Here is a 23,143-nt window from a genome sequence, read left to right as displayed (position 1 = left end):
ATAACCCCGGGATCCATGATAACCCATGTTAATAACCCCGGGATCCATGGTAGCCCATGTTAATAACCCCGGGATCCATGATAACCCATGTTAATAACCCCGGGATCCATGATAACCCATGTTAATAACCCTGGGATCCATGGTAGCCCATGTTAATAACCTCGGGATCCATGATAACCCATGTTAATAACCCCGGGATCAATGGTAACCCATGTTAACAACCCTGGGATCCATGGTAACCCATGTTAATAACCCCGGGATCCATGATAACCCATGTTAATAACTCCGGGATCCATGATAACCCATGTTAATAACCCTGAGATCCATGGTAGCCCATGTTAATAACCCCGGGATCAATGGTAACCCATGTTAATAACCCCGGGATCCACGATAACCCATGTTAATAACCCCGGGATCAATGGTAACCCATGTTAATAACCCATATATCCATGATAACCCATGTTAATAACCCTGAGATCAATGGTAACCCATGTTAATAACCCATATATCCATGATAACCCATGTTAATAACCCTGAGATCCATGATAGCCCATGTTAATAACCCCGGGATCAATGGTAGCCCATGTTAATAACCCATAGATCCATGATAACCCATGTTAATAACCCATATATCCACGATAACCCAAATTAATATCCCCGGGATCCATGGTAGCCCATGTTAATATCCCCGGGATCAATGGTAACCCATGTTAATAACCCCGGGATCCATGATAACCCATGTTAATAACCCCGGGATCAATGGTAACCCATGTTAATAACCCCGGGATCAATGGTAACCCATGTTAATAACCCCGGGATCCATGATAACCCATGTTAATAACCCCAAGATCCATGATAACCCATGTTAATAACCCATATATCCATGATAACCCATGTTAATAACCCCGAGATCCATGGTAACCCATGTTAATAACCCTGGGATCCATGATAACCCATGTTAATAACCCCGGGATCAATGGTAACCCATGTTAACACCTAAAACATTGTTGTGTACGTTGCTTTGGATACAGGCATCTGCTCAATGGCTTATATTACATTATTAGCTTCTGATTTATATCAAAGCAACATTTCGAAAGCAGAATGGTTGGTGTTTATTATTGTTGGAACGTTAGTGAAGGCTACTCACCTCTTGATTGAGAAAGCAGTAGAGGATCGCTACTATCAGCCCCTACAAGACAGAGGATATATAATCAATAACTCAATATTTATAGATTTTAAGTACCCAGAAGTATAATTGTGAAGTATAATTTTGGCAAGTATAATTGCACATAAAGCCATAAAAGGTATATGATATATTGCTGCACAGATTCAGCCATAGCGTCAACAGCTGAACGACCGCAAATATGTATCGTGCTTGTTAATGAGCTATCTGTAAGCTATGCTAGTGTTGAACTAGTTGATGAGACTGGTTGTATTCCCTACATAGTGCACTAGAGATCTGGTCAAAAGTAGGGCACATAGGATGCCATTTGGGACGCAAGCACTGTCTAAACTCTCCTGCTTTTCCTGTCACCTTTAGAACCTAAAGACGTGGCATGAATCAGTTCTCAGCTGTTTCTCACTCTTCCCATGAACACAGCCTGTATTAGAGCTCATTTATGATAGTTTATTCCTGTTTCTCACTCTTCCCATGAACACAGCCTGTATTAGAGCTCATTTATGATAGTTTATTCCTGTTTCTCACTCTTCCCATGAACACAGCCTGTATTAGAGCTCATTTATGATACTTTCTTCCTGTTTCTCACTCTTCCCATGAACAAAGCCTGTATTAGAGCTCATTTATGATAGTTTCTCATAGTTGCCTAACGGTTTATTTTTCTATATTTGATAAGTATAATTTTTGTCTTTAACTGTTGTCTAGTACTGTCTTGTTGCTATCTAGGGCCATCTTCTTACATACATAAGTGCTGTATGTCTCCCCAGTTGCCTACTTGGTGTGTGAACTGTCTACTGCTCATAACTTGCAGAGGATTGTTGACACATTCACCAGAATCAACGGGCAGGGCAATTTGTGACTTGTTTTGGTAATCAGTGGCTTTATTGGGGTTTCTCCTCTCCTAGGCAATCAGCAATTAGTACAGGGAGGTGTGCTCTCCACCTGTGCTTGGCAATTAGCAATTAGTGTTAGTTCTTCAGTCTCCCCTGGTTTCTCAGCAGCAGCTGTAAATGGCGGTCGTGTCAGTCTCGTCGGCAAAACTAAGACCGTCGCCGAAACAAAGACGGTTCTGCAGAGTTATAATGAAGGAAAGAGAGGAAGGCTACCCACCAATATCTCATTTGAGTATCTTACCAAGTTATTTACAGATTCTCATTTTGCTCTTTTGTAGCTTTGGCAAGTGTGTGTGTGTGTGTTTTCTATACCTGTTCGCTCCTCTCCCTGTAGGCTTTACAAACGTTCCCACCCCTTGGCTGCAACTCTTAGTGTACCCTGTGCACACAACCCATGTGGAATTCAAGGTCTCTGGCAGCATTTGGAACTGCCAATCTGCGGTCAAGAACATAGTTAATCTCACCCTATGCTGCCCTTCACTCCCTTTACTTGTTTGGCCCTGATGGAGACATGGATCGTCCCAGAGAACACTGCTGCTCTCTGACTACGTTTTCTCTCATAGTCCAAGAGCATCTGGGCGTCACAGTGATGGCACAGGGCTATTCATTTCTCTTAACTGGAGATTTTATGTTGTCGCCTGCTCACCGCCATCTCATGTGAATTCCATGCCGTCGCTGTCATTTGTCCACTCAAGCTTAACATTGTCGTCATCTATCACCCACAAGGTGCCCTTGGCGATTTCCTCAATGAGCTTGACACCTTTAAGCAAATTTCCTGACAATGGCTCACCACACTTCTTACTTTGCAACTTCAACCTCCTGACTTCTGCCTTCTCTTTCCCCTCATTGCCCCTTGACCTCACCCTTTCCCAATCCCCTCCAACTCACAAGGCAGGTACTACGCTTGACCTCATCTTTACTAGAGGATGTTTGCCTACTAATCTCAAGGCAACCCCCCTCCAGGTCTCTGATCACTACTTTGTTTCCTTTGTCTCCCTCTCCTCCAACCCTAAACACTCAGCCCTTACCCAGACGGGCACCACCCAGACGGGCACCACCCAGACGGGCACCACCCAGACGGGCACCACCCAGACGGGCACCACCCAGACGGGCACCACCTTCGTTCTCTCCCACTACTCTCTCCTCTTCTATCCTATCATCTCTCCCTTCTGATAAATAATTTTCCTTCCTGTCTCCTGATTCTGCCTCTTCGGCCCTACTCTCCTTCCTTTCCGCATCCTATGATTCGTCTCCTTTCCTCCCAGCCGGCTCGGACCCTTCATGCTTCGTGGCTGAGTGACTCATTGCAAGCTTACTGAACACGGCTGCGGGCAGATGACCGAAAAATGGAGGAAAACTAAACTTCCGGAGGTTGCAGGCTTCTGCCTCCAACCCTATGAAACTCTTTTCCACCTTCTCCTCCCTCCTTAATCCTCCACCCCCTCCCTCTCTACTGACGACTTTGTCAACCACTTTGAAAAGAAGGTTGACAACATCCACTCCTCATTCACTCAGCCTATTGAGTCCAATAGTCCCACTCAAACAGAACTACCATACGCCTTGACCTCTTTCTCCCCTCTCTCCAGACGAAATCCTGCGACTAGTGAGATCTGGCCAACCGACAACTTGCCCGCTCGACCCCATACCCTCCTCCAGACCATGTCTGGAATCCCTGACCACTGGCTGCTTCCCCTCTGACTTCAAAATGTCCTGAGTCGCTCCCCTCAAGAAACTCACAAGGCTCCCCTCCGTCAACTCATACCTCAAGCTCTAAACCCTCAGAAGTAGTAATCGCACTGGTGGGGAAAGAGGCATTCTTCTTACCAAACCACATGACCATTGTTTTGGAGGTGATCAGACCCTGTCCTCATGTGAGCTCGGATAAAATATTGACAAAGTGTTTTTACGGAGCTGTCTGGTCCACTAGCCCGGGCTGTTTCTGACTGTTAGAGAAGTGAATGAAGAATTATTAATACAGTAGGTAATTGATGGATTGGCCCGGAAACCATTTGAAACCTCTGCCTGGTAACACTCAGGCCGGCCAAATCTCCCTCTATCAAGCACTTGATCTTACAGAGGGAGAGGAGCATTCTAGAGGGCATGATTGGGCAGAGCAAGTGATAGCTTAAACATTTTTGGGGATGTTATCCAATTTTGATTTGATCAGATTTTTTATAAGTTATGTAAAAGGACAAATGACAAACTAGTATGCTATGATTATCAGGCTTTACTTAACTTGAGAATTGTTCATGTAAGTAACTGCTCTTTTTTAATATTCTGATGACTTTGTTTTACAGGCTGTAAAATGCTATCCATCCCAGGAATAATTTATGTAAATTAGATTTATATAAATATTCATTACATTTGATGTACATGCCACAACACATTGAGGCAACATATCCACTTCATAAGACTGTCAGTGTTTCCTTTAGCCGGTAACGGCTGGCTTTTAATCTATTAAAAATAAAAGCAGATTAATTAAATTGGCAGCGGTCTATTGTCCAGGAGAAGAGGGAAAAAATTCCATTGCGAAATAATGCATTTTAGCCTATTCATTGATGGAAATAGCAGTCGCTGTAGCGAGTCTCCACTACAGCTCATCAAACAGGTGTTTGTTGCTGCTGGAGTGAAACGTGCTTTATTAAGCTAAATCGGTGCACAACAATTCTAAAAGCATTGGTGTGTAAAAATATATATATATATTTTTATATATATTATATATATATATTTTTTTTTTTTCAAATGGTAAATTGAAACTCGCATAGGCAACTAGACAGGCTTCACTCACCGAGGGGGGCATAGCCGATGTTCTCCGCTGGTGCCAATAAGAGGCTACTTTTCGCTCAATTAAGTTGCGAATTTTGCTCATTAAAAGACCGATTGGAGTGTCTTCATTCTTATATTTACAGCAATAGCCATTTCGCTTTCGAAACTGTTTTTCTATTTGGTATTTGCTGAGCGCTCTGGCCAAATTGCATGCCCTTCCGACTGTAGGCTATGCGATCCAAAACAATCAGCAGTTTAAAAAAATAAATAAACCAATGATCCTCTGTGGCCAAATCATGCTTTCTGGTGGTAGTAGCCTATTTTGAATGATTATATTTATTTCTGTATAGAAGAGTAAGCTATTTAGGGAACTTTTAGCTTCCCTATCTTTATAAATGCTCCACCTATTTATTCTAACGTCTTCAAATTGCTCATCGGAATTCGGTTAGAATGCCGCACGGCGTTATATTTTGTGTTAAGATGAATTTCCATAAAGTAAATGTGACTTCTGGAATTTTGAGCACAGTGAGTGGATGCCCTTATCAGGTTGCCCAACCAATATGGATCCGGTACATTTCTTAAATGACCGGTAAATGTAAATGCTTCCGGTCAAGGGTTCGGAGCCACATTTTCCATCGGAAATCCTGGTGTGTGTGGATCAGAGTACCTGAAAGGACCCCATGCAGAGCTCGATCCAGAGGCGCACGCTAACATTGAAGTAGTCAGGTAGGAAGTTAAACACCATGTAGGGGGTCCCGAAGAGGGGGATGAGGAGCAGGGTTGACTTAGTCAGCCGTCTAGCAGAGAGGGAAGAGAGAATACGTTTGAGTAATAAGCTCTGGGGTGTTCATGTTTATCAAATGTATTGGTCGCATACACAAATTTAGCGGGTGTAGTGAAATGTTGGAGTATATGAGATTGTGTACAAGAATGGATTTCAAAGCAATTTACGAGTGTGAAAATACTGGTATCATATTATAGGTATTCATGTCTTTTTTTAAAGTCTACTTCACTGACCTTTGAGAATATAATAGGGCCTACATATGCATGAGGGCTTTCAAGGCTCTAGTCAATTATTCTGCACTGCCCTCCATTAAGGTATTCATCTACTAAGCCTCTTGAGTGGTGAAGTGGTGTAGGTTCCAGGTCAGACACACTGCAGTGACTCGGTGGTGGGTGAATCAGACCTTGCCCACATTGGAAGCATTCCATTACAAAAACATGTTTCCTTCAGCCCTTGACTACTCTCCTTCCTGGATATCAAGAGACTGGATAGGTAAGTAATAGGTATATTTTCCACCATTGTTTTCACCTATTAAACCAGTGCTCTCAGATCTGTGAGGGAAAGTTAAAGGTGGTGCAATGTGAGTTTTAGAAGTGAAATCCAGCTATGAATACAGAAGGTAGCAGACCGACATCCACATGAAATGAACTGAATGGAAATGAACTGATAATTTGATTTCAGTTCATTTAAGTAAATTGACTCCAGTTCAAAGTTTGATGCAGTTTTGCATGTATAGAAAGCCTCTTGGCTCATTAAAACTGTAACAGAGCACCCAACAGTGTACATGAAAAGTGCTTTACAATTCGTACACGTTCTCTCTCTAATTGCTGAAATGTACTATATTTAACCAGCGCTATGCAGCAGCCAAGCCACTGAGTAGACCGTTCCCTTCAGTAATCCTCTAAATCAAATCTTATTTGTCACGTGCTGAATACAACAGGTGTAGACCTTACAGTGAAATGCTTACTTACAAGCCCTTAACACATTTTTCTTAACTTACAGCATTGTTGGTTATCAATATTTTACTTAAGTAGAAAAATAGAAAATCAAAGTAACAAATAATTAAACAGCAGCAGTAAAATAACAGTAGCGAGGCTATATACAGGGGGTACCAGTACAGAGTCAATGTGCGAAAGCACCGGCTAGTCGAGGTAATGTACATGTAGGTAGAGATAATGTGACAATGCATAGATGATAAACAGAGAGCAGCAGCAGCGTAAAAGAGGGGTCTGGGTAACACTTTGGGATAGAAGCTGTTAAGCCTTTTGGACCTAGACATGGCGCTCCGGTACCGCTTGCCGTGCGGTAAAAGAGAGCAGTCTATGACTAGGGTGGCTGGTGTCTTTGACAATTTTTAGGGCCTTCCTCTGACACTGCCTGGTATAGAGGTCCTGGATGGCAGGAAGCTTGGCCCCAGTGATGTACTGGGCCGTACACACTACCCTCTGTAGTGCCTTGTGGTCGGAGGCCGAGCAGTTGCCATACCAGGCAGTGATGCAACCAGTTAGGATGCTCTCGATGGTGCAGGTGTAGAACCTTTTTGAGGATCTGAGGACCCATGCCAAATCTTTTCAGTCTCCTGAGGGGGAATAGGTTTTGTCATGCCCTCTTCACGACTGTTTTGGTGTGCTTGGACCATGTTAGTTTGTTGGTGATGTGGACACCATGGAACTTGAAGTTCTCAACCTGCTTCACTTCAGCCCCGTCGATGTGAATGGATGTGTGCTCGGACCTCCTTTTCCTGTAGTCCACAATAATTTCCTTTGTCTTGATCACATTGTGGGAGAGGTTGTTGTCCTTGCACCACATGACCAGGTCTCTGACCTCCTCCCTTTAGGCTTTCTCATCGTTGTCGGTGATCAGGCCTGCCACTGATGTGTCATCGGTAAACTTGATGATGGTGTTGGAGTCGTGCCTGGACTTGCAATCATGAGTGAATAGGGAGTACAGGAGGGGACTGAGCACGCACCCCTGAGGGGCCCCTGTGTTGAGGATCAGCGTGGTGGATGTGTCGTTACCTACCCTTACCACCTGGGGCCGGCCCGTCAGGAAGTCCAGGATCCAGTTGCAGAGGGAGGTGTTTAGTCCCAGGGTCCTTAGCTTAGTGAGGAGCTTTGAGGGTACTATGGTGTTGAACGCTGAGCTGTAGTCAATGAATAGCATTCTCACATAGGTGTTCCTTTTGTCCAGGTGGGAAAGGGCAGTGTAGAGTGCTATAGAGATTGCATCATCTGTGAATCGGTTGGGGCGGTATGCAAATTGGAGTGGGTCTAGGGTCTCTGGGATAATGGTTTTGATGTGAGCCATGACCAGCCTTTTCAAAGCACTTCATGGCTACAGACGTGAGTGCTACGGATCGGTAGTCATTTAGGCAGGTTGCCTTTGTCCCTGTACCCAAGAACACTATGGTGGTCTGCTTGAAACATGTTGGTATTACAGACTCGGACAGGGAGAGGTTGAAAATGTCAGTGAAGACACTTGCCAAATGGTCAGCGCATGCTCGGAGTACACGTCCTGGTAATCCGTCTGGCCCTGTGGCCTTGTGAATGTTGACCTGTTTAAAGGTCTTACTCACAACGGCTACAGAGAGCGTGATCACACAGTCGTCCGGAACTGCTGATGCTCTCATGCATGCTTGCATACTTGCCTTGAAGCGAGCATAGAAGTAATTTAGCTCGTCTGGCAGGCTCGTGTCACTGGGCAGCTCGCGGCTGTGCTTCCCTTTGTAGTCTAAATGGACTGGACTTCAGTGACCCCAGAATGTGCTTGAGCAACTAACTTCATTACCTACTTCTGCATTGCATAAGGTACTCAGAATACTGTCAGTCAGTGATTATGGTGACTTTGTCTCTCTCCTCAAAATGGAGACTAGGAAAGTTGACTTCACTCAGATCTCCCATTTATCTGTTGCAGACATCATAATAGATGGTACAGTAGATATAATCTAGATTGTATCCTATAATTGTCTTCTCCAGGCAGTAACTTCCCATTGGAACTGCCCAATCAAATCATCTCCCCACTAGGATACCCAACTTCTTATCCAATCATATCGATCCATTCTTGTATCATCCAATGGAAGAAAAAAAACTCACCTATAGTGGTCGGAGTTATTGAACTGGATCAGACGAGGGTTCAGTTTCTGTATCAGGATTTTGATGATGTTCAGAAAGAGGATGAAATTGACCTGTTGATTTAAAAAAATTGTATCAATCATTTTATAAAGCCCTTTTTTTAAATCCAGTGTCTGAGTGCTTTACAGTAACACAACATGAGTACAACTATAGACAAACTTGGACACAATCTTTCCAAGGGGATTCAAGAGTAAACTAAACAATATTCATCCTTTTATGAGTTGCAACTTGCATTGCCATGGCAACTGAAAACCAATCTGTACTGGGTATGGATTCAGGACAATTTTCCCTGCCTAGAATTGACAGAAATCAATGGAGAAATATCAGAATAAAGCATTAACTTTCTTTAAAAGTAGGCAAATAACAATCAAAAGATCCCTGTTACATAAGGGATAAGGCTATGCGTTCTGTGGAAAATAATGAGTGACATGGAAGGTGTTCCACGACGCGCTAGCTGAGTGGAACCATAGATCAATGAGAAGGATATTTCACTGGATGTATGAATGTGAAGCACCCGCTTAGCGTTTCCACTCAATACCAAATATGGTAGCGAGAGGAAGCCCATTGGCCGGCAGTGGGAAAAGATGGATTCAGATGGATTTTGGCCGACATTCTGCACATTTTCTCATCAATGAAACATTTGATCTCAATACAGTTTTCTGTTCACAAATCTATAATCTTATGAACAGAGTGGACTAAGTTTTGTAGACTTTACCCTTTGGGCTCGGCCCACCTTCTTGCTTGTTCTGCCCACTATGACTCGTGTTCCCATTGGAAACGACAGGCTGTGGGCTATTGGTTTAGTTATAAAAAATCTTTGGTGGAACTGACCTTCCAAAGAGTTGCATTAGTTTTCAGAGAAAGCATCAAGACCCAGGTTGATTATCCTTTCTATACCATGGCTGTAATTTAACACATTTGCAGCAAGAAATGTCTTCAACCTCCGCTGAAGTTGCCTTGGTAACCAAACAGACTTGCCAGTTTAGATAACGAAACCATCAGTCCTAGCTTGTTGTTATGAAAATCTAATTCAACAATGCCAGTACTGTTTTCAATTTGACTTTTGCTTTCAAAAGCAGCTCAAACATAGAACATGTAAGAATGAACTATAGCCATTGAATTCTACCATGCTGACATACTGTACCATAAGTTATTTAAGCAATAAGGCACGAGGAGGTGTGGTATATGGCCAATATACCACGACTAAGGGTTGTTCTTAGGCACAACGGCAATCAGCATTCAGGGCTCGAACCACCCAGTTTATAAAGGGAATAGTGATTGGATGAGCAGCGTTCCAAGCCTTGCTGTATTGGCCGTCACACACACCTATGCTTGAAAAAACTGGTTCAATGTTTGACGTGAATGAGTTAGCTGAAGTTTGCTAATTAGCTAACAAGTGACAAGAACGTTATCCAGCCTGCGTAGCCACCATTTTGTTTAGAATGGATGACCAGTTCTGTATCACAGTACAGAATACCTTCCAGTATTCAAGATATAGCACTGCCTCGTGTGCCTTATTGTTTAAAGTGGAACTGACAGTGTTTTAGCAACATGAAATCTTATTCAAATTGGTCTATATACACCCCCAGGAAGAATGACATTTTTTTTAAACAATTTCTGGCAAACGAGCACTTAAAAATTGGCATTTTCATAAATCCATAGAATGTTTGAGAATGACATATAGTAAGGCCTTTGTGAAAATTCTATAGCAATATAGAGTGGGAAAGCGGCCAAAGTTTGGACAATTAATTCCTTTCCTTCCAGTTCTCTGCTGCCAATGACTGGAACGAATTGCAAAAATCGCTGAAGTTGGAGACTTATCTCCCTCACTAACTTTAAGCGTCAGCTGTCAGAGCAGCTTACCGATCGCTCCACTATTGGCCTATTTATTGCCTTACCTCCTTACTTCATTTGCACACACCGTATACATATTTTTCTATTGTGTTATTGACTGTACGTTTGTTTATCCCATGTGTAACTCTGTGTCGTTGTTTTTTGTCGCACTGCTTTGCTTTATCTTGGCCAGGTCGCAGTTGTAAATGAGAACTTGTTCTCAACTGGCCTACCTGGTTAAATAAAGGTGAAAAAAATACAAATACTACAGTACTGTAAATGAAACCTAAAGAAAACATATGTCTACACAGACTGGCTATAGCGCACCAATTAGAGCTACAATAGGCCTATATGCAAATGAGCCATTTGCCACAGGGGGCTGACATCATTAAATTTGAACTGAAGAGTGTTTACAGGCGGTAGCAACAGTGACTTTAGGAACCCATTTGCCAAAAGCCACAAAATACACCTGAATGGATTTCTGCAAATATGTAAATACAAAGGGATGCCTCTTACATTTGGGAACTTCAGAGTTCTATTAATCAAACAACAATGAGAATGTAAACTCTCTCCCTCAGTTGCTTATGCACATCAACAACAAAATCAACCAATGCTTGCCAGAGCGAGATTAGCTCAAATCTAACGAGGTAACATTAGATAAACCCTGTCAAACTTTTTCAGCTAGTTGAACGTCAAAATTGCACTGATAAACGATGTGGAATAGTAGCCCGCTCGCCCTTCTGCAGCTTACCTGCCAATGCATGCTTGTCCCAACCCATGTTTTGACAACTGAATGGGAACTTACCTGCCTCCCCGTCCATTTGGTCAATGACAAATGTATTTGATTGACAACTAAGAGACATGCAAACTGCGGATAACAGTCGTTCAAGTTTAGCATAGCTAGCTAGTTAGCAAATGTATTTACTCACCCCGATAGAAACAACAATTGGCCCTTTTACGATCCACCAATAGGGGGAGTCCTCATTGATGTCCCAGCATCTATAGGAGGAGAGGCAAACGATTGGTCAGACAGAACTCTCTGGTGGGAGTAAGAGTCACTAGAGTCTTTCTCAGTGAATATTATAGATCCATGTAAACACTGACGGTACATACCTACTGAGAATAGCGAGTAGCACATTTTCCAGGGGAAAGAAAATGGCCTCAATTGAGGACAGGACCCGATTCGGGTTATCAGTTATACAGTGCATTCGGGAAAGTATTCAGGTCCCTTGACTTTTTCCATATTTTGTTACGTTTTAGAATAAGGCTATAATGTATTAAATATATTTTTTCCCCCTCATAAATCTACACACAATACAATACCCCATAATGACCAAGCAAAAACAGATGTAGACATTTTTGCAAATAAAAAATAAACTTCACATTTATATAAGTTTTCAGACCCTTTACTCAGTACTTTGTTGAAGCACCTTTTGTTAGCAATTACAGCCTTGAGTCTTCTTGGGTATGACGCTAAAAGCTTGGCACAACTGTATCTGAAGACTTTCTACCATACTTCTCTGCAGATCCTCTCCAGCTCTGTCAGGTTAGATAGGGAGCGTTGCTGCACAGCTATTTACAGGTTTCTCCAGAGATCAGGTTCAAGTCCGGCCTCTGGCTGAGACACTCAGGGACATTCAGAGACTTGTCCCGAAGCCAGTCCTGCATTGTCTTGGCTGTGTGCTTAGGGTTGTTGTGCTGTTGGAAGGTGAACCTTTGCCCCAAGCGGGCTGTCATGTGCCTTTTACTGTGGAGTGGCTCCCGTCTAGCAACTCTACCATAAAGGCCTGATTGGTGGAGTACTGAAGAGATGGTTGTCATTCTGCAAGGTTTTCCCATCTCCACAGAGGAACTCTGGAGCTCTGTCAGAGTGACCATCGGGTTCTTGGTCACTGCCAAGGCCCTTCTCCCCCGATTGCTCAGTTTACCCGGGCCGCCAGCTCTAGGAAGAGTCTTGGTGGTTCCAAACTTCTTCCATTTCAAGAATGATGAAGGCCACTATGTTCTTGGGGACCTTCAATGCTGCAGAAATACTTTGGTACCCTTCCCCAGATCTGTGCCTTGACATAATCCTGTCTCTGAGCTCTTAATTGGAGGTTGACTCCAATTAAGTTGTAAAAACATTGCAAGAATGATTAATGGAAACAGGATGCACCTGAACTCAATTTCAGTTCTCATAGCAAAGGGTCTGAATACCTATGTAACCTCAGCAAAACAAGAAACGTCCTCTCACTGTCAACTGTGTTTATTTTCAGCAAACTTAACATGTGTAAATATTTGTATAAACGTAACAAGATTCAACAACTGAGACATAAACTGAACAAGTTCCACAGACATGTGAATAATGTGTCCCTGAACAAAGGGGCGGGGGTCAAAATAAATCAAAAGTAACAGTCAGTATCTGGTGTGGTCACCAGCTGCATTAAGTACTGCAGTGCATCTCCTCCTCATGGACTGAACCAGATTTGCCAGTTCTTGCTGTGAGATGTTACCCCACTCTTCCACCAAGGCACCTGCAAGTTCCCGGACATTTCTGGGGGGAATGGCCCTAGCCCTCTCCCTCCGATTCAACACGTCCCAGGTCCCAATGCTCAACGGGATTGAGATCCGGGCTCCTCGCTGGCCATAGCAGAACACTGACATTCCTGTCTTGCAGGAAATCACTCACTGAACGAGCAGTATGGCTGGTGGCATTGTCATGCTGGAGGGTCATGTCAGGATGAGCCTGCAGGAAGGGTACCACATGAGGGAGGAGGATGTCTTCCCCCTGTTAAGCACAGCGTTGAGATTGCCTGCAATGAAAATAAGCTCAGTCCGATGATGCTGTGACACACCGCCCCAGACCATGACGGACCCACCACCTCCAAATCGATCCCGCTCCAGAGTACAGGCTTTGGTGTAACGCATATTCCTTCGACGATAAACGCGAATCCGACTATTACCCCTGGTGAGACAAAACCTCAACTCGTTAGTGAAGAGCACTTTTTGCCAGTCCTGTCTGGTCCAGCGACGGTGGGTTTGTGCCCATAGGTGACGTTTTTGTCGGTGATGTCTAGTGAGGACCTGCCTTACAACAGGCCTACAAGCCCTCAGTCCAGCCTCTCTCTGTCACACTCGCTATCCTCAAACTCCCTGTCATAAATCGACCAAGGCGCAGCGTGCATGTAGTTCCACATCTTTTAATGAAAGTGAAACCGAAACAACCAAAAAACAAACAGGTAAACAGCAAAGACCGTGACGCAACCGAGGTGCACACACGGAAAATAATTACCCACAAAACACAGGTGGGAAAAGGATACCTAAGTATGGTTCTCAATCAGAGACAACGATAGACAGCTGCCTCTGATTGAGAACCACACCCGGCCAAACACATAGAAATAGAAAATCATAGAACATAGAACATAGACTGCCCACCCAAATCACACCCTGACCAAACCAAAATAGAGACATAAAACGCTCTCTACGGCCAGGGTGTGACACTCTCAGCCTATTGCAGACAGTTTGAGCACTGATTCAGGGATTGTGCGTTCCTGGTGTAACTTGGGCAGTTGTTGCCATCTTCTACCTGTCCCGCAGGTGTGATGTTCGGATGTACCGATCCTGTGCAGGTGTTGTTACACGTGGTCTGCCAATGCTAGGACGATCAGCTGTCTGTCCTGTTTCCCTGTAGCGCTGTCTTAGGAATCTCACAGTACGGACATTGCACTTTATTGCTTCGGCCACATTTGCAGTCCTCATGTCTCCTTGCAGCATGCCTTAGGTATGTTCACGCAGATGAGCAGGGATCCTGGTGTTTTTCAGTGTCAGTAGAAAGGCCTCTTTAGTGTCCTATGTTTTCATAACTGTGACCTTAATTGCCTACCGTCTGTAAGCTGTTAGTGTCTTAACGACCGTTCCACAGGTGCATGTTCATTAATTGTTTGTTGGTTCATTGAACAAGCATGGGAAACAGTGTTTAAACCCTTTACAATGAAGATCTGTGAAGTTATTTGGATTTTTCCGAATTATCTTTGAAAGACAGGGTCCTGAAAAAGGGCCGTACATTTTTTTGCTGAGTTTAGATAAAGTATTTTAGTATTTTTTTTGTAACCCGTTTTTGCTTTGTCTGTGGGGTATTGTGTGTTGTTAGAGGAAAAGAAATAAATTGTATACATTTTAGAATAAGGTTGTAATGTAAAAATGTGAAGGGGTCTGAATACTTTGCAAATGCACTATACAGTACTGTGAGAGAATGACAGAGTAATACTCACTCAGTATCCTCAAAATACACCCTGGACCCAATCCATATGACTGTGAAGATGATGGGTACACCTAAAAAATGAAGGCAAAGAATCAAGAATCAACTTGAAAAGGAAACATGTTCATGTAAAATCATAATGTTAATGGAATGAGTGGAGGCAAATGTAAAAGTTTGTGAAGATGGAATAAGGAATGTGCTTTTTGGCTGAACATGAGTGACATATAGTAATTATAGAAAATAAGATGTACATTTTGGACTAGTCGGTGGGATGTAACAATTATATGCTGAGATGTAGCACTTACTGAGTAATTATGGAGAACATAGAACTAAGTACTACTTCCAGTAGCTGGACAGGTTTTACTAGAACTTCTCTGTAACCTACTCCCCGTTCTGCTTCAGTTAAATACACCTGAATGTCTAAGGACCAAGAATTGAAATGGTAAAAGTAATGTATTTAAGCATTTCATTAACTGAGTGGAAAACACCCGCTGTTCACATCTCAGTAGAATGTGCATCATGATCCGATTGCGGGAGAAATGGTGGCAGAACTATTAATTAGCAATCTCTTGATTCATATGCATATCAAGGAGGCACCTCATCAAAAAAAATGTATTTTTATCTCAGATGATTAATAACTATAATTAGCATGCAACACTAGACAGCATAAGGGAAAAAATATTATTAAACACTTAATCCAGTCCAAAATACCAGTGAAAATTGCCACAGGCCACTAAGTTTAACTTAATTGGTTCCATAATTAAAGTTTACTCCTATCTAGAGAGTTATTTGTGCCATTTAAAAATAGTAAGCAAGTGATGTTTTGCACAGTTTTTTGACCTTGAGTTCATTTGAATTCATTCTAAAAGCGCATAATGGAATATCAAACAGGATTTGAATAGTGACACACCACGAACCCAAGCCACATAAACAAATGTCTCTTAAATTAACTAAAGTAATTACTACAGACAGACAGACAGGGGCGAGGTGGAAAGTGCTTACCCCAGCCCAGCAGGCCAAAGCCCCAGAGGCAGCGGCGGTAGTGGTGGAAGGAGGAGAGGAGCAGTGAGTTGAGGTAGAGGGCCTCAACCAGGAGCCAGAAGAAGTTAGTCATGACACAGTAGTGACAGAAGGCCACTGATGCCTTACAGGCTGCCTGGAGAGAGGGGAAAAACAGGGAAGAGGGAATTGAGAGAGACAATCAGAGAGAGAGAGAGGCCATGGGAAGGAAGATTGAGAAAGAGAGGTAAGAGAAGTGGGAAGTGGAGGGTGCAGTGGTTGATTTATGGTTTACAGGGTGCAGTGGTTGACTTACGGTGGAGAGGGTGCAGTGGTTGGTGTCGTCGCTGGCGAATAGTGTGGCGTCCTTGATGAACACAGCCACCGCCTTTAGCATGAAGGTGACAAACAGCTGGATGTGAATATAGTTCCTGGCACAGTGAAGCCTCCTGGAAAGAACCACAGAACACGGTCAGGACCAAGGATCTCAGGGCAAACACAAAGCACAGTCAGGACCAAGGATCTCAGGGCAAACACAAAGCACAGTCAGGACCAAGGATCTCAGGGCAAACACAAAGCACAGTCAGGACCAAGGACCTCAGGGCAAACACAAAGCACAGTCAGGACCAAGGATCTCAGGGCAAACACAAAGCACAGTCAGGACCAAGGATCTCAGGGCAAACACAAAGCACAGTCAGGACCAAGGACCTCAGGGCAAACACAAAGCACAGTCAGGACCAAGGACCTCAGGGCAAACACAAAGCACAGTCAGGACCAAGGATCTCAGGGCAAACACAAAGCACAGTCAGGACCAAGGATCTCAGGGCAAACACAAAGCACAGTCAGGACCAAGGATCTCAGGGCAAACACAAAGCACAGTCAGGACCAAGGACCTCAGGGCAAACACAAAGCACAGTCAGGACCAAGGATCTCAGGGCAAACACAAAGCACAGTCAGGACCAAGGATCTCAGGGCAAACACAAAGCACAGTCAGGACCAAGGATCTCAGGGCAAACACAAAGCACAGTCAGGACCAAGGACCGCAGGGCAAACACAAAGCACAGTCAGGACCAAGGATCTCAGGGCAAACACAAAGCAGAGTCAGGACCAAGGATCTCAGGGCAAACACAAAGCACAGTCAGGACCAAGGACCACACACACAAAACACCATCAGGGCAAAGGAACGCACACACAAAACACCATCAGGGCAAAGGACCACACACACAAACACCATCAGGGCAAAGGACCACACACACAAAACACCATCAGGGCAAAGGACCACACACACAAAACACCATCAGGGCAAAGGACCACACACACAAAACAGCATCAGGGCAAAGGACCGCACAAACAAAACACCATCAGTGCAAAGGACCACACACACAAAACACCATCAGGGCAAAGGACCACACACACAAAACGCCATCAGGGCAAAGGACCACACACACAAAACACCATCAGGGCAAAGGACCGCACACACAAAACACCATCAGGGCAAAGGACCGCACACACAAAACACCATCAGGGCAAAGGACCGCACACACAAAACATCATCAGGGCAAAGGACCACACACACACAAAACACCATCAGGGCAAAGGACCGCACACACAAAACACCATCAGGGCAAAGGACCACACACCCAAAACATCATCAGGGCAAAGGACCGCACACACAAAACACCATCAGGGCAAAGGACCGCACAAACAAAACACCATCAGGGCAAAGGACCACACACACAAAACACCATCAGGGCAAAGGACCACACACACAAAACACCATCAGGGCAAAGGACCACACACACAAAACACCATCAGGGCAAAGGACCACACACACAAAACAGCGTCAGGGCAAAGGACCACACACACAAAACAGCGTCAGGGCAAAGGACCACACACACAAAACACTATCAGGGCAAAGGACCGCACACACAAAACACCATCAGGGCAAAGGACCACACACACAAAACAGCGTCAGGGCAAAGGACCACACACACAAAACACCATCAGGGCAAAGGACCGCACACACAAAACACCATCAGGGCAAAGGACCACACACACAAAACACCATCAGGGCAAAGGACCACACACACAAAACACCAACAGGGCAAAGGACCACACACACAAAACACCATCAGGGCAAAGGACCGCACAAACAAAACACCATCAGTGCAAAGGACCACACACACAAAACACCATCAGGGCAAAGGACCACACACACAAAACGCCATCAGGGCAAAGGACCACACACACAAAACACCATCAGGGCAAAGGACCGCACACACAAAACACCATCAGGGCAAAGGACCGCACACACAAAACACCATCAGGGCAAAGGACCGCACACACAAAACACCATCAGGGCAAAGGACCACACACACACAAAACACCATCAGGGCAAAGGACCGCACACACAAAACACCATCAGGGCAAAGGACCACACACCCAAAACATCATCAGGGCAAAGGACCGCACACACAAAACACCATCAGGGCAAAGGACCGCACAAACAAAACACCATCAGGGCAAAGGACCACACACACAAAACACCATCAGGGCAAAGGACCACACACACAAAACACCATCAGGGCAAAGGACCACACACACAAAACAGCGTCAGGGCAAAGGACCACACACACAAAACAGCGTCAGGGCAAAGGACCACACACACAAAACACTATCAGGGCAAAGGACCGCACACACAAAACACCATCAGGGCAAAGGACCACACACACAAAACAGCGTCAGGGCAAAGGACCACACACACAAAACACCATCAGGGCAAAGGACCGCACACACAAAACACCATCAGGGCAAAGGACCACACACACAAAACACCATCAGGGCAAAGGACCACACACACAAAACACCATCAGGGCAAAGGACCACACACACAAAACACCATCAGGGCAAAGGACCACACACACAAAACAGCGTCAGGGCAAAGGACCACACACACAAAACACCATCAGGGCAAAGGACCGCACACACACAACACCATCAGGGCAAAGGACCACACACACAAAACACCATCAGGGCAAAGGACCGCACACACAAAACAGCGTCAGGGCAAAGGACCACACACACAACACCATTAGGACAAGTTTCAACTTAAGCTTACTAGAAAGTGTGTGCCCTCAAGCCCGGAGGTAAGCAAAAGTTATTCCCCTACCTAAGAATAGTAAAGCCCCCTTTACTGGATCAAACAGCCGACCAATCAGCCTGTTACCAACCCTTAGTAAATATTTGGAAAAAATTGTGTTTGAAATGCTGTAAAATGCTATTTTACAGTAAAGAAATTAACAAGACTTTCAGTACACTTATAGGGAAGGACATTCAGCAAGAACAACATGTACACAAATGACTAATGATTGGCTGAGAGAAATTGATTATAAAAAGATTGTGGGGGCTGTTTTGTTAGACTTCAGTGCGGCTTTTGACATAATAGATCATAGTCTGTTCCTGGAAAAATGTATGTATTATGGTTTTACACCCCCTGCTACATTGTGGATAAAGAGTTACCTGTCTGACAGAAAACAGAGGGTATTCTTTAATGGAAGCCTCTCATCCAGGTAGAATCAGGAATTCCCCAGGGTAGCTGTCTTCTAACGACATAACACTGACTTTGAGTAAAGCCAGGGTGTGTATATATGCAGATGACTCAACGCTATACACATCAGCTACTGTATCACAGTGACTGAAATGACAGCAACACTTAACAGAGAGCTGCAGTTAGTTTCAGAATGCATGGCAAGGAATAAGTTAGTCCTAAATATTTCAAGAACTAAAAGCATTGTATTTGGGACATCATTCACTAAACCTCAACAAAATGTTGTAATAAATAATATGGAAATTGAGCAAGTTGAGGTGACTAAACTGCTTGGAGTTACCCTGGAGTGTAAACTGTCATGGTCAAAACATATTGATACAACAGTAGCTAGGATGGGGAGAAGTCTGTCTATAATAAAGCGCCGCTCTGCATTCTTAACAACACTATCAACAAGGCAGGTCCTACAGGCTCTAGTTTTGTCACACCTTGACTACTGTTCAGTCATGTGGTCAGGTGTCACAAAGAGGTGCCATTGCAAATGGCTCAGAACAGGGCAGCACGGCTGGCACTTAGATGTACACAGAGAGCTAATATTAATAATATGCATGTCAATCTCTCATGGCTCAAAGTGGAGGACTTCATCACTACTTTTATTTATGAGAGGTATTGACATGTTGAATGCACTGAGCTGTCTGTTTGAACTGCTGGCACACAGCTCGGACACCCATGCATACGCCACAAGACATGCCACAAGAAGCCTCTTCACAGTCCCCAAGTCCAGAACAGACTATGGGAGGCGCACAGTACTACAGAGCTGGAGCATGTCTTGTAATGTTTTTAAAATGTATAACTGCCTTCATTTTGCTGGAGCCCAGGAAGAGTAGCTGCTGCCTTTGCAACAGCTAATGGGCAACAGCTAATCCATAATAAATACAAATACAAAAGGACCACACACACAACACCGTCAGGACAAAGGACACACACACACAACACCATCAGGACAAAGGACACACACACACACAACACCGTCAGGACAAAGGACACACACACAAAACACTGTCAGGACAAAGGACCACACTTCTCAACCAACAATTGAAAGACATACAAATTAGGTCAAGGAGAATAGTACAACAATAGGGGAGCCTCAGGTTTAGAAACAATAATGTGTTGAGAAGAGTCCCCTAAGCAAGATGGTCCTGGGGCTCTGTTCACAAACACACCCCACAGAGCCCAGGACAGCAACACAATTAGACCCAACCAAATCATGAGAAAACAAAAAAAATCATTACTTGACACATTGGAAAGAAATAACAAAAAACAGAGCAAACTAGAATGCTATTTGGTCCTAAACAGAGAGTACACAGTGGCAGAATACCTGACCACTGTGACTGACCCAAACTTAAGGAAAGCTTTGACAATGTACAGACTCAGTGTGCATAGCCTTCCTACTGGCTCTCAAGAGAAGACAGGCTATGTGCACACTGCCCACAAAATTTGGTGGAAACTGAGCTGCACTTCCTAACTTCCTAACCTCCTTCCTGACCATATTAGAGAGACATATTTCCCTCAGATTAAACCGATCCACAAAGAATTAAAAAACAAACTCAATTTTGATAAACTCCCATAATTATTGGGTGAAATAACACAGTGTACAGTCGTGGCCAAAAGTTTTGAGAATGACACAAATATACATTTTTACAAAGTCTGCTGCCTCAGTTTGTATGATGGCAATTTGCATATACTCCAGAATGTTATGAAGAGTGATCAGATGAATTGCAATTAATTGCAAAGTCCCTCTTTGCCATGCAAATTAACTGAATCCCCCAAAACATTTCCACTGGTGTCACGCCCGGACCTTAGAGAGCCTTTTTATGTCTCTATTTGGTTTGGTCAAGGTGTGATTTGGGGTGGGCATTCTATGTTTTTGTTTTCTATGATTTTGTATTTCTATGTTTTGGCCGGGTATGGTTCTCAATCAGGGACAGCTGTCTATCGTTGTCTCTGATTGGGAACCATACTTAGGTAGCCCTTTTCCCTTATTTCAGTGTGGGAAGTTGACTTTGTTTGTTGCACTATAGCCTTAAGCTTCACAGAAGTTTTTTGGTATTGTTTATTGTTTTTGAATATGTACGCTCACGACGCTGCGCTTTGGTCCTCTTCATTCGACGGCCGTGACAACTGCATTTCAGCCCTGCCACAAAAGGACCAGCTGACATCATGTCAGTGACTCTCGTTAAAACAGGTGTTGATGAGGACAAGGCTGGAGATCACTTTGTCATGCTGATTGAGTTTGAATAACAGACTGGAAGCTTCAAAAGGAGGGTGGTGCTTGGAATCATTGTTCTTCCTCTGTCTACCATGGTTACCTGCAAGGAAGCACATGCCATCATCATTGCTTTGCACAAAAAGGGCTTCACAGGCAACGATATTACTGCCAGTAAGATTGCACCCAAATCAACCATTTATCAGATCATCAAGAACTTCAAGAAGAACGGTTCAATTGTTGTGAAGAAAGCTTCAGGGCGACCAAGAAAGTCCAGCAAGCGCCAGGACCGTCTCCTAAAGTTGATTCAGCTGCGGGATTGGGGCACCACCAGTACAGAGCTTGCTCAGGAACGGCAGCAGGCAGGTGTGAGTGCATCTGCAGTGAGGCGAAGACTTTTGGAGGATGGCCTGGTGTCAAGAAGGGCAGCAAAGAAGCCACTTCTTTCCAGGAAAAACATCAGGGACAGACTGATATTCTGCAAAAGGTACAGGGATTGGACTGCTGAGGACTGGAGTAAAGTAATTTTCTCTGGTGAATCCCCTTTCCGATTGTTTGCGGCATCCGGAAAAAAAGCTTGTCCGGAAAAGACAAGGTGAGCAGTACCATCAGTCCTGTGTCATGCCAACAGTAAAGCATCCTGAGACCATTCATGTGTGGGGTTGCATCTCAGCCAAGGGAGTGGGCTCACTCACAATTTTTCCTAAGAACACAGCCATGAATTTAGAATGGTACCAACACAACCTCCGAGAGCAACTTCTCCCAACCATCCAGGAACAGTTTGGTGACAAACAATGCCTTTTCCAGCATGATGGAGCACCTTGCCATAAGGTCAAAGTGATAACTAAGTGGCTTGGGGAACAAAAATTCGATATTTTGGGTCCATGGCCAGGAAACTCCCCAGACCTTAATCCCATTGAGAACTTGTGGTCAATCCTCAACAGGCGGGTGGACAAACAAAAACCCACAAATTCTGACAAACTCCAAGCATTGATTATGCAAGAATGGGCTGCCATCAGTCAGGATGTGGCCCAGACGTTATTTGACAGCATGCCAGGGCAGATTGCAGAGGTCTTGAAAAAGAAAGGTTAACACTGCAAATATTGACTCTTTGCATCAACTTAATGTAATTGTCAATAAAAGCCCTTGACACCTATGAAATGCTTGTAATTATACTTCAATATTCTATAGTAACATCTGACAAAAATATCTAAAGACACTGAGGCAGCAGACTTTGTGAAAATTAATATTTGTGTCATTCTCAAAACTTTTGGCCACGACTGTACAATCACAGCAGCAAGATGTGTGACCTGTTGCCACAAGAAAAGGGCAACCAGTGAAGAACAAACACCATTGTAGATACAACCCATATTTATGTTTATTTATTTTCCCTTTTGTACGTTAACTATTTGCACATAATATGACATTTGAATATCTTTATTATTTTGGAAGTGTAATGTTTACTGCTAATTGTTTATTTCACTTTTGTTTATCTACTTCACTTGCTTTGGCA

The 23,143-nt window shown here is 43.9% G+C and overlaps 1 protein-coding gene across 3 annotated transcripts in view; it reads right to left on the bottom strand.

Moving 5' to 3' along the window:
- Window positions 1-23,143, bottom strand: part of LOC129867387 (growth hormone-releasing hormone receptor-like) — a 54,347-nt gene that overhangs the window by 6,151 nt on the left and 25,053 nt on the right. For all 3 annotated transcript variants that reach the window (XM_055940754.1, XM_055940755.1, XM_055940756.1), the window contains 7 exons: window positions 16,137-16,269; window positions 15,824-15,977; window positions 14,835-14,895; window positions 11,514-11,583; window positions 8,713-8,804; window positions 5,504-5,633; window positions 1,148-1,189 (listed from right to left, as the gene is read on the bottom strand). In XM_055940754.1, coding sequence (XP_055796729.1) covers window positions 1,148-1,189; window positions 5,504-5,633; window positions 8,713-8,804; window positions 11,514-11,583; window positions 14,835-14,895; window positions 15,824-15,977; window positions 16,137-16,269 — 682 coding nt within the window. The remainder of the gene's footprint in view (window positions 1-1,147; window positions 1,190-5,503; window positions 5,634-8,712; window positions 8,805-11,513; window positions 11,584-14,834; window positions 14,896-15,823; window positions 15,978-16,136; window positions 16,270-23,143) is intronic.

Source organism: Salvelinus fontinalis, chromosome 12 (assembly GCF_029448725.1).
Source record: "Salvelinus fontinalis isolate EN_2023a chromosome 12, ASM2944872v1, whole genome shotgun sequence".
Taxonomy (NCBI): Eukaryota; Metazoa; Chordata; class Actinopteri; order Salmoniformes; family Salmonidae; genus Salvelinus; species Salvelinus fontinalis.
Note: the sequence above shows the minus strand (reverse complement) of the source record. Positions and strands in the feature narration are given on the sequence as shown.